The sequence below is a fragment of the Megalops cyprinoides genome, chromosome 21, assembly GCF_013368585.1.
Source record: "Megalops cyprinoides isolate fMegCyp1 chromosome 21, fMegCyp1.pri, whole genome shotgun sequence".
Classification (NCBI taxonomy): domain Eukaryota; kingdom Metazoa; phylum Chordata; class Actinopteri; order Elopiformes; family Megalopidae; genus Megalops; species Megalops cyprinoides.
In genome coordinates this window covers 4,065,374-4,077,451 of record NC_050603.1, presented here as the reverse complement: position 1 = coordinate 4,077,451, position 12,078 = coordinate 4,065,374, and the positions used below count along the sequence as shown (strand labels likewise).

At 42.5% G+C, this 12,078-nt stretch overlaps 1 protein-coding gene across 1 annotated transcript; it reads left to right on the top strand.

The window, feature by feature from the left end:
* Window positions 1–4,301: 4,301 nt before the first annotated feature.
* On the top strand, window positions 4,302–9,634 carry zgc:153441 (retinol-DH_like_SDR_c domain-containing protein). Its single transcript, XM_036555402.1, has 7 exons — window positions 4,302–4,463; window positions 5,710–5,844; window positions 6,314–6,505; window positions 7,229–7,390; window positions 8,006–8,125; window positions 8,619–8,826; window positions 9,532–9,634. The coding sequence occupies exons 1-7, from the start codon at window positions 4,397–4,399 to the stop codon at window positions 9,632–9,634; spliced, it is 987 nt and encodes a 328-aa protein (XP_036411295.1). The 5' UTR covers window positions 4,302–4,396.
* The last annotated feature ends 2,444 nt before the right edge of the window (window positions 9,635–12,078 follow it).

The following is a 12,078-nucleotide window of genomic DNA, read 5'->3' as shown; positions in this document are numbered from 1 at the left end:
TGCTTACGATGTCACCAATGTTTTGCCACACAATGTGCCCTCCGCAGGGTATTACAAAGCTGAAGGCAGGAGAAAAACGTATCCACCATTTATCTTTCACTTGCACTTAGTTTGTGAATATCATTTTCTAACTTTAGAATACTGTCTATTGCTGGACCTCTGACCCAACAGACATAGGTTCAATACCCAGGTTGGGCACTTCCACTGTAGACTTTAAAAAAGTCTGTAACCTAAACTCGTTCAGAGAACACTGGGCTTTACAAATGGATAATATGTAAACATTACTGCTAAATATGTAAATGATGGAATTTTGTAACTTGTAATAATTTCATAACCGTGATCACACCACAGCAAAGAAACTTTCACAGGAATAAGGCAACTTGGATGGTCGTATCACTCTTCTTAAGTACAAACTCATCTGTTTGTCAAACTGCCTGAAACACATACTTCTGCTTCATCACACGCAAAAACATACTCCACTTCTGTACACACTGGCCTTAAAACTGCGACACACCAAAGAAAGAAGACCATGACCCACACAAGCAACCAACATGTATATGAAGGTGGAATCAAGATGCTTTGCAGAGCCATATCCAAAATTAAGGTCTACGAGCACCCCAAAAACCACATACTGACCAGCACTCTACAAAAAAATAGCCAGCCCTGAAATTCCCATTACAGCACACGCTCATGTTCATCCCCAGGGGAAACTGCCACTTTGCAAGCAATCACTCTGATTATGGATGAAGACATTGATGTGAGACATGGAAAAATGTAAATCAGCTGTTCACAAACCAGACATGTTTTCTCAGAAATCTGACCCTTTAATAATGTAGTTTAAAAAATACCTGTTGAGGAACTGTGGATTCCCAAAGGACAGATGCAGGGAAATGATAGTATTTTTCCATGTAGTTACAAACACCTGTCACTAGTGGAACTTGATTACAGCATATTAACTGAAATATTTTAAACTGAACTAATGCTTTTTTGGTGTCCATTCATAATTTACCAAATGAGAACTGCTCCCGGAGACAGTCTGTGCTTGTTCAGAGTGGAGCTGTATTTGTTTAACCCGTAATAAAGCGCGAAGGTTGTGACCATTTGAATATCAACTTGCCCTTGTGATCCAAAGTGAATATTTCAACCCGCATGGGCGGATAAATGGTCTGTATTCTGTAATCAAAACAACATTGTTCCGCGGCAAGTGACGTGGGATAACCGTAAAACCAAAACGTTGTATACAGTGGTAAGCAAAGTAAGCGGACGTGTTTTACTCGTGCATCTGGTTTAAATAACGCACACATGTTCTTTGCTTTGCCAGTTACCAAAGACGTTTGCTTTGATAAACGCTCCGACAATCAATATTCTTCACCTAGTCCGCGATGATGCATCTGTGGTCAAGGTGACCAACGACCCCTCGTTGAAATAAGGTCTTTAGGAGTATTCATGGCGACGCAAGAGCGCCTCACTGCAGTTGGTTGTGAGGACAACTTTTTGGGCATACAGCGAAAGACTATATACGTACGTGGATGCGAGAAAAAAAAATCTGGTTTGCTAAACACGAATACGAGTTCATATCAATGAACATTTACAATTCAGTATTCGCTAACGTGCACTTCGACTGGTACATTACGAGGTTTGCTGACAACTGTGCATGCAACTCAAAACAACACGCACGCGACGCTTCCTGAAACACGTTGCGGCGCTCGGCATCCTGCGGCAGCCTCATTGCGATGCGACGTCTGCGATACATTTTACATGAGCTATGCAACCGCCGCTCACATAACGCCTCCCCAACGCAACCCATGAAGCATTCAAACACGAGACTCACCTTTTTTTTTTTTTTTTACTTTTGCAAACTTATTGGTCAACGTATTTACATATAGTTAAAAGAAAGACATCGAGATCATTCGCGGGCTTAACCGACAACAAATAACTCAGACGAGGGGCTGTCGTTTTTGCTTCGCTCTTGCTCGCACTGGTGGAAGCAAGTGCCTACGCCATTTCCGTTTATTGAAAAGGACGTTCTGATTGGAAGCGATCGTTGTAAATGGGCGGAGCAATTAATGACATCATAAAAAGATGCCGGCCGTAATTTTACTGTAAGGTTCTTTGTCGATAACGTTCACGTAATAACGTAAACAACAAACAACACATTTTTAATAAGCAACTCGTTACCTATTGCAGACTAATCTACGTAAAACAATCACTGTACAAACTCCTCTCAGAGGAAGCTGGCCTGTTTCCACTTCACTCAGTGATGGTGACCTGCCATTTTGTTTTTTTCTTTTGTGTGAAAAATTAGTGTAAGTAGGCTACCCTAGTAAATAAAGTACGATGCGGCTTCAACAAAATAAGTGATATAAATCTCTGTTTCACTAATGTTCATTAATTCTGTCAATTTACCGTTTGTTATGTATTTTTGAAGACCCAAGGGCATGTCTCCATTTTGAGGCAAATATGGTTACCCTACACAAAGCAGAATATTCCAAATATTAATCATATTTTTTCCTATTAATTAGTTGAGGTTTGAAAGATAAATCAAATTTCAAGTCACAGATAAGCTATTTCAATCAATGTTTGTTTAACCACATCATGGTTCATGGTTACATCATCAAAACCATTTTTGGTCTTTAATAAGATGAACATACTGTAGCGAGCCGGGAGTCACCTGCAGAGCATTACCCATAATGCCTAGCATGCACCATTTACAGTTTTGTTGTTCAATAACTGCCTAGTTATGTGCTTGTTTAATCATCGTTTCTATTGGTTATCTTAGATAAGTCCTTTGGTTTCATTGTCCATGTTTGTTTGGGTACGGTAGGGTGCCACCGTTTAGTGGTTTCTGTGGCTGTTTGTTGACTTCCATTCCCGTTTGGTTTTTGTTGTTGATAAAAAAATAAATGTGTGCTTGTGTGTTGGCTTGCCGAAGATAGAACAAAGTGCCCAAAAACAAAAGTTTAACGTATGCTTCCTTTTTCTACACAATGGAACCTCAGCTTTTCAGTCTGGTATTCATGGTACAATGTTATTGATTATTCAAAGGACAATCAGTCTTTGTAATGTAATGTTTATGTAATATTATATTTTTATAATATTACATAAACATTTTGATGCTGGTTTGTAAACACATAGCAATGTAATAATTATAATTACCATATGACTGCCAGAACAAAATACTGCTTGTATTTTGAGCCATATCGAGGTGATTCATTCATGAATTTCACAAAATAGCACAAATGAATCTGACTTTGGAACTGCTTCAGAAACTTGCATCTTGTTTTTAAAACATTGTCCAAAATTTCAACACTTTTTTCAAACATAGCGACACGAACACACATCATAATTCTATTTGATTTATCGAATTTCAACATCTACAAGATATAATTTAAACAGACATTGCGTTGTTATTGTGGCGCTGGCCAGTTCAGTTCAGTTGTGTATTCTCGGCAACACAAGGACATATGATGTCTTCTTGGAGCCCTAATTGTCGTCGGAGGAAAGTGCAGCACTGCACCATTTCACCCTAGACAGTAAGATCACAGAACATGAAATATGTTAACATAAACATAAAACTAGAGCATGGTCATTTTTTTTTTTTTACCAAGAACTGAACACACGGCATTCTGGGACTGAAAATAACGTAGGTTACTCTGCCGGACTTTTTGCCATCTAGTGGTAAAAGAACGCTTTTTTATTCGCATGGGGAAACCTGCACTGTCAGGGTTAGGCAGTAAGTCAGAGCCGTTATCGTTTATAGGGTCGCATTCCATTATGCACTTGAAAGTCTAACCTCAGGCAATTAAAACAGTTCTTTGCCAATGTGATTGTATTTGTCTTTATATTACTGCTTATATAATACCATAAAAATAAACAATAAATAAAATCATGACCATTATTAGTATTTATTAACCTGCTCATCCAATTATCATTTATCTAGGGACCTTTAACATGCCGATTTCAGACCATTTGGAGATATGGGAGCAGGATACCCAGGGGTAAGCAAGCGCACAGCGACGAATATTTATTTTTACGTATGTATCTCATGAAGACTTGAAAACCATCACGCCTTCATTATTTCTCGTGATAGGCTACGGGATTTAACATTATGAACGCGTGCCAGAACTTTTTTCCTCGAAAAACCAGGTTTAACAGTCATGAAACAATCGCTCCGCACATTGCCCACTGAGATCGAGGGAAGGAGCGCGCCGCCTTGATTTTAATCTGATTTAATCTTTTTAAGTTCCTGAAACCTATTCATAGCCGCGTTCTCCTGCGACCGTAGGACTGGCACTAGACGACAACTTCGCACCACTGAAGGAAGAGGAGGAGGTCAAAAAAAGAGAGGGACCTGTTATTCGGATGGTCTTGCGTCGCGTCCCCAACAGCTGGTGAGATGTGGGACGTACCCCAGTCCGGCAAACTCGCCAAATACGGCGCTGTCACCACAGTTGCAACCATCGGTAAGTCAGGGCATTTGCACTGTACCCCTAGGGCATTCATGTCGTTTGGCTTTTTAATGTTGATTACAGCCACATGCGTAAACATAGATCACGGCCAATCTCATTTGAATGTAATGCGAACAAGCGCCTGCTCTGAACACGCATCTTAAAATAACGATGTAAGTGAACAGAGAACTCTAGAGCATGTTAATCGAATCTGTCCTCACGAGAATGCGGACAGACACGCTCGTGTTCAATCTTCCGAAAGACAGCGATGTCTCACTACTAGAAAATGAAGGCAATCAGTTCCAACTTTCCGTATAGATTCCTTTTGTGCAGGCAAACAAGGTGGCAGGTGGCGCCTCGTTTGTTAACGGGGATTTATGGACACAGTGAAGTGTTTCTGAATGCAGACCATATTGCGGTTTGCCGTTATAGTGTCGCTGTAGTTATTGTTCGGTCCCAATAGACTATCTATGGTTCGTCCTGAGAGGTGCTCTAATTTTTATAGTGCGTACAATTAATTAATATCCGTGAATGATTAGCTCTTTTTTGTAATTAACATATATGCGGTTTATGTTTACTTTCAACTTTGAGTCAAACTTCAGTTGGGCTAATTAATTAAATTTTTCATGCACAAATAAAGAGAAAATTACAACTCCAAGGGGCATTCCACAGACTCTGCTTAGTTATAGGGCTAATCCAGGACTGATCACCAAATTTGCGCAATATGCTTAGCTCGCGCTAATCAGGGCTTAATTGAGAAAATGCCCCCATGTGTGACTACTGGCTGTTTTATTTTCACGAATCCAACGTTTCCAACACCGTTACACCAGTTCGTTAGTATAGTGCACTAGGATGAGGTTGTCCAGAGTGGAGCAAAGTTAATCAGACAGTGTGTCTGAAGCAGGTGCAGTGGATCCTCCTTTCTCTACTCGCAGTCCTGACCAGCCTGAAAAACAGGATACTGATGTTGAGCGGTTCCGTTGTATGACCCGAGGGCTGGAGTGCTCCGGACCCTTTGGGCAGGAAGGGGCTGGCGGGGAGGAAAAAAAGAAACTAAACTCAACTCGACATGAACCCAGTGGTGTTTGTCTGGCAAGGAATTATGGGGCTTTGTTGGCCACTGCGACTGATCTGCCCGTGACACCCAGTGAGCAAATCCCTCCTGGAGGCAGGCTGCCAGCACGTGTTAGTTGTGCCTATAGCTACTGCAGAAGCAGGTGTTAGTTGTGTGAGTAGCCCGGTTCTGCTCCTCCTGACACAGGCCTGGTTCTGCTCCGGAAGTGGATCGCGGGAGGGGTTTGCCGCAGCCGAGCCCGCTTGAACGGCAAGACGGTTCTGATCACTGGCTCCAACACCGGCATCGGCAAGGAGACGGCACGAGACATGGCTTTCAGAGGTACCGCCCCCCACCCCCATCCCATCCAATCCCCACACTCGCTCCTGCCCCTGCCCCTCCCTCCCCTCATGATAGGGCCGCAGGTCAAACAAGGTCACAGAAAACCCTCCCAAACCTAAAGTATGTGAACCAGCCATAGTCTGGTATACTCTACAGTATACTACAGTACTCTATACTCTACAACATGGAGTATGTTCTACAGTATTCTACAGTAGGCCCAGTGCTATGGGGGTGCTTAGGGGTGCATGACACCCCCTGATGGACCTCAGTGCACCCCCAGTTTTCTCCTTATATCCCAATATCTACATAGTATTTATGACTTTATGTCCCCCCTCCCATGGAATGCAATTGCACCCCTCTGTATTTTCTCCTGGCACCAGACCTGCTCTACAGTATATTAGGAGTATTACAGTGGGGGCCACTTTGGAAGTGGGGATCCCTCTTTGCCTAATTGGGGTGTGTCTTTCAGGGGCGAGGGTGGTGATGGCGTGCCGGGACATGAAGCGGGCGGAGAAGGCAGCGATGGAGATCCGTCACTCGACGGGGAACGAAAACGTGGTGGTGCAGGAACTGGACCTGGCGTCCCTGCAGTCCGTGCGGCAATTCGTCCAGGACTTCGCTGCCAGCGAGGATCGGCTGGACATACTCATCAACAACGCCGGTGAGACCCTGGGGAGAGCAAGAAAACGACATCATGGTCAACACTGTCGGAAGAGTTAGGTTACATGAGCCTCAGAATGGATGGAACTATCATTGGTCTACCATTACATTATTGTCATTGAGCAGACACTCTTATCTAGAGCAAATTACATACAGGTTACAATTTTATCCATTTACAATATATAGCTGGAAATTTACTGAGGCAATTTTGGTTTAGGTAGCTTGCCCAGGAGTACAACAGCAGCACCTTAGTGGGGAATCAAACCCGCAACCTTTTGGTTACAAGCCCTGCTCCTGACCACTACACCACACTGCTGTCCCTACCAGTTTGAGCCAACCGTTGTTATTTCAGATGGAGAGATAGGCAGCAGTGTGGGTTAGATGTAAGAAGCAAGACTTGTAACCGAAAGGTCGCTGGGCTAGGGCACTGCTGTTGTACCCGTGGGCAATGTACTTAACCTATAATTGCCTCAGTCAATATCCAGCTGTATAAATGGGTAACATGTAAAGTGTAAGCTATGTAAGTCGCTCTGGATAAGAGTATCTGTTAATAATAATGGCAATGATGTAATGTAATTTGATATGGAGAGAACAAAGTCTTCTGACTGGTTAATATGAGTCAGTAATGAACAGCATATGGTGGCTCCAGTCATTGTGTGAGTTCATTGAGGCCCTGGGTGTCAGTCCTCTGAACTGAACGGCCATGTCTGACTGTCTCACACAGGAGTGATGATGTGTCCCCAAGGGCTCACAGCAGACGGCTTCGAGACTCAAATAGGTGTCAATCACCTGGGTCACTTCCTGCTGACCAATCTGCTCCTGGAGAAGCTAAAGAGCTCTGCCCCTAGCAGGGTCGTCAATGTGTCCAGTGTAGTCCACAAAGGCGGTATGCCCTGCCCACCTCAAAACACCTATCCAATCACGATTAACCCAGAGCTGAACTAGAATAGCCGTGGGGTGTACATCCTTGCCACCCCTCACAGAGCAGCTGTGAGTGTTACTTATCCTGAAAGCCTACATTTCACTTAATCCAAATTAGTTCATAAGTCAGTCATCCTATTTGTGGTCAAACATTCACATTTACATTAAATCACATGGCAAATCCCCTTATCCAGACCCATGTTAAAACCAAGGGCACAAAATTGCATATCATAACGTTACATCAACAACAGTACAAAATGACAGACTATATCTAAGCATGTGTCAATCGATCACACAGAGCTGAAATAACTACAGCCGTCAGGAATACAGAGCTAGCATACATTTACAGAACAAGTGAAAAATACTCCACAGTAATGCACGTAAAAAGGAAAGATTTAAGTTACAATTAAGAGAACCAAAATGTTTTTTGAAGTGTTGGGTCCTCAGGCATATAGACAGATGAGCCATGGAATCACATGGAAGGGAAATTACATAACTTCTCCACAGGCTGGTAGCACATGTAATGATTACTTGATCAGTGTGAACATATCCTTTTTGATTTGCTGATTCTTTCATGCAGGGAAAATCCACTTCGATGATCTTTTCTTCGAAAAGACAGCGTACAACTCACTGGTCAGCTACAGACAGAGCAAGCTGGCCAATGTTCTGTTCTCGAGAGAGCTGGCGCGAAGGATGAAAGGTCAGGACCCCGTGGTTTTCGATATTGACTGTTCCAGTAAGACAGTCCTGTATGTGATCAACTAATCAACCAATCAGTTAAGTCTTATTTAGTTGATTGCATTTCATGACGAAAATGTGACATCACAGTACAGAAGGAGCAACCTTTCTGAAAACATCAGAGGGTGAATTCATAATACAGCAATTACTCTTGAGGGTTTGCCCTTAGCAGCTGGTGTCATCAGATATGGATTATAAACTCCATCTGGAAGAACTTGCACTTTGTGTAGTACTCAGCATAAAAATCTTAAGAAAGGAAGATGTTGAAAAAGTATTTTTTAATGGTTTTAGCTGCATACAGCGTAAGAAATTTCTACACACAGCAAATCAAATTGTCTGAAATGGACTAACTGCAGTTATATGGGAGTCTCACATGCCTCTTGTAAAAAGATCAGGGGCTTGGGTTGCGGGTGGCTTCCTTAGTCAGGAAAATCCACCTTCTTCTTCCCTCACAGGGACGGGAGTCACGTCCTACGCCCTGCACCCCGGGGTGATCCGGACCGAGCTGGGCCGTCACGTGGAGGCTTGGTCCCCCTTGCTGCTGAAGACGGTGCTGACCGCCCCCTCCTTACTCCTCATGAAGACCCCCTGGCAGGGGGCCCAGACCTCCATCTACTGCGCTGTGGCGGAGGGGCTGGAGGACAAATCTGGCTGCTACTTCAGGTGTCATTACATTATATTACATTACACTACGTTACATTCATCTACCAGATGCTCTTATCCAGAGTGACATCCAGCACAAAAGAACAGAAGTGAATCCATTCAAGCTGAATGAGCAATAGTGTCAGACCAGGCTAACAACACTCCCAGACAAGTGAGTGTGAGCATAATACTATTCAAGACCTTCCACAAGTTAACTAGTGCAACCTGGCTACACAAGAGAAGCCAAGTATACTACCAAACGTTTTCAAATGCTGTTTTTTTTTTATCATATTTTCGAGTTTGTGTCCATAGCGGCATAGCATAGTCGGCTCAGTTTGTTCAAGGAAGGGTTTATGTTAGCCACACTTCCTCATCACACTGCTCTTCAGCACCCCCCAGTGAGTCTTGAGGTGCCTAAAGCATGCTGACTTAACATGGAGTGGGAGATGTGCCTATCCTGCCAGCATTCACTCACCTGTTGTGGACTCTGGGACTTGTAGTGTAAAACGTAGTTGGTTGCGAGCAACTGTATAAGAGGTTTTCTGCCGTTGCACCTGAGCGCTCCTTGCAAGCACAGAGGGCAGGTGTGATTCACAGCTGACACCAGGGTGAACAGGGGGCAGAAGATGATAAACCTAAATGAAACTGCTGACGACATTTTGTCCGAGAGCAGCTCTGACAGGTGTGTGGTGTGTGACGTGCTCCCCCTCTCTGCCTGTGTCGCAGTGACTGTGCTGAGAAGGAGCCCGCCCCAGAGGGGAAAGATGATCTGGCGGCCTTGAGACTGTGGGAGGTGAGCGCCCAGCTGGTGGGGTACAAGGAGAACTGACTGCCCTCCCCCACCCAACACCCCTCCTCAAGGTAAAACAGCCTCCATGCCAGCAGGGGGCGCTTGTCAGCTCATCCACTTGGAACCTGTCAGTGTGCCCAGATCCTCATATCCACCACACAGCAACAGTTCCTTTGACTCTCCTCATGGAAGGTTGTTGTAAATGCAGTCATTTAAAAACATGAAACATTTTGTATGCACAAAATATGTTTTGAATAACTGGGTGAAGGATTTATCGACACCCTGAAATATATGTTTTAACAACCTTGTATGTATTTTTTCAGTTTGATTGACACCCTAGCCCAGAGGATTCTGGAAATAGCTGGCATAGGTAGCAATACATCATTTTCAATGAATCTTGGACTGAGGGCTGAAAGTCTTGTCTGCTTTTCATCTGTGAATCTGTCTTCTGTTCTAAACAAGCATTTCCACATGCACTTTTATTATGTAGTTGTGATATATATTTGCTGCTGGCAAAACAAAGCAAAAATAAGAAGATAGCCTCAGACTCTTTCCAGATGCAAGTGTAACATAACAAGGAAAAGGTTATATTCCATGTTGTAATTACCTATATTTGATTGCTCCTTGTGCTGTATGGACCAGCCAATGCAGTCTTAAATTGTCTTTCCAAAGTCTTTCATGTAGGTGATTACAATTTCCTTAACACATACCTGACATCTTCTTGGCTTTATATTAATTTTTTGTATATGTATATATATGTGTTACTATCATACAAATGTATATGCCTGTTCCCTGACGTGTGTTCTCAGATGGGTTTTTTTTTTTCGATACTGGGGTTTTGATAATTTCTTTCTCCCTCTCACCTATAGCCAAGCACTTTTAATCTATTGTAGATAATCCTCATTTACTTTAGTAGAAGAAATAAAAGAGGAATTAAAAACTATAAACCAAAAAGGACTTGTGTCTTTCTTGTTATATTAGTAATTCTGCCTTACAGCAGTCACAATATCTTAAGTTTACATCCATGGATGGATGATGTATGATGTATTGTTTTATTATACTCATATCTATAGGATGTAGATTTTTGAATGGTACTTACTGTGGTGGAAAATTTTTGACCAAGTGTATACCCCATATGTAAATTATGAGCATTGCCACTTTCACCCCACCAGAGAAAAGCAGAGCTTGACGTGATACGATTAAGCTTGTTACATGGTGGAAATAAATTATTTCCAGCAAACATCATAAGCATTGCCAAGAGATGTCAGTTAAGCTAAAGCAGGTAAGTAGTTATGTTTATTTTTAAGGTGTGCGAGCCCTGAAAATAATGTAAAATTAAGGTGGGATATTTTTTTCTTTTTAAAAGAAGACAGAAATGTGCTGATGTACCACATGGGTATGCTGGAGGGGGAGGAGAATGTGGTGTGACTGTGAAGAAGTAACAATAGTGTACGAAGAAGATGGGGTAACTTTAAGGGAGGAGTTGGAGTTTCATGAGCAAGCATTTGGGTTACATTAGGTTAGGGTTATTCTAGGTTAAAGAGGATAGTCAATTATATATTTTGTAGCAGCCAAGGCAGATATGGAGCTGGAACAATAGGTTTCTGTATGAGTCAGGGTGCATGTGACTCATACAGAAGCCGAAATAATGTTGCTTCTCTTGGTGCAAGTGCAGATCTTCACCTGACCTTCACTTCTCCTGGTGTCTTGTGTTAGGGATATGTCTGATATCTCCTCCCCTTGCCTCTGACCACTGTGAGAAAGTTTTCATCTTATTCAGCAATGACGTTTTGTGTACAACAGGAGGAGCTGGGGGAAAGTAATAAAAGAGAAATGTATGCAGACTAAAGGGGCTTGCTTTTTGGGATGTGAATGAGTGATTGGGGCGAATGTATATACAGCGCATATACAGCTGTTGCTCCGCGGACCAACCCGGTTTAGTGTATGTGATTGATCACCATATGCAATAAACCAAACAACCATGATTACATCAGACTCTGTGAGGACTTATTATTTTCTGGAAGGCATCAAAGTGTGGAGGGAGCCTCCAGTCCGATTGGCCTAGACTGGCCTAGAGGTTTTCTACCACATTACTTAGCCAGAGCTGACATCATATGTGTTTATATAAACACAATAATTTGTATGTGAAGAATTTTTAACACATACTCAGTAAAGGCATAGACCAGATACTTCCAGTTTTTAAAATGTTCAGTTATTAAATATTTATCTTGTTTGCATCCATTATCAATATTAGTGTTCAACCAAATTCAGTTTATTACTATTAGACTTCACTGGATTGTATGCCTATTACTGTACTGATGGGGAGATTCATTGGAAGCACACTTAAGACCTGAATTATGTGGTTTCAACATTGTTATTGCATCCTTGTAGCAACTAGGCTAACTGTACCTCTGGGGTGCAAATAACTGATTATAATAGCAAGGGGGTAATGCTGTCTGCTGAAATATACAATACCATACGCA

Bases quoted from the DNA above. Each gene is read 5' to 3' on its own strand.
- zgc:153441 (XM_036555402.1), top strand. From the start codon at position 4,397: ATGTGGGACGTACCCCAGTCCGGCAAACTCGCCAAATACGGCGCTGTC. The intron at 6,506-7,228 runs GTGAGACCCTGG...TGTCTCACACAG, and splicing joins CATACTCATCAACAACGCCG to GAGTGATGATGTGTCCCCAA. The intron at 8,126-8,618 runs GTCAGGACCCCG...CTTCCCTCACAG, and splicing joins GCTGGCGCGAAGGATGAAAG to GGACGGGAGTCACGTCCTAC.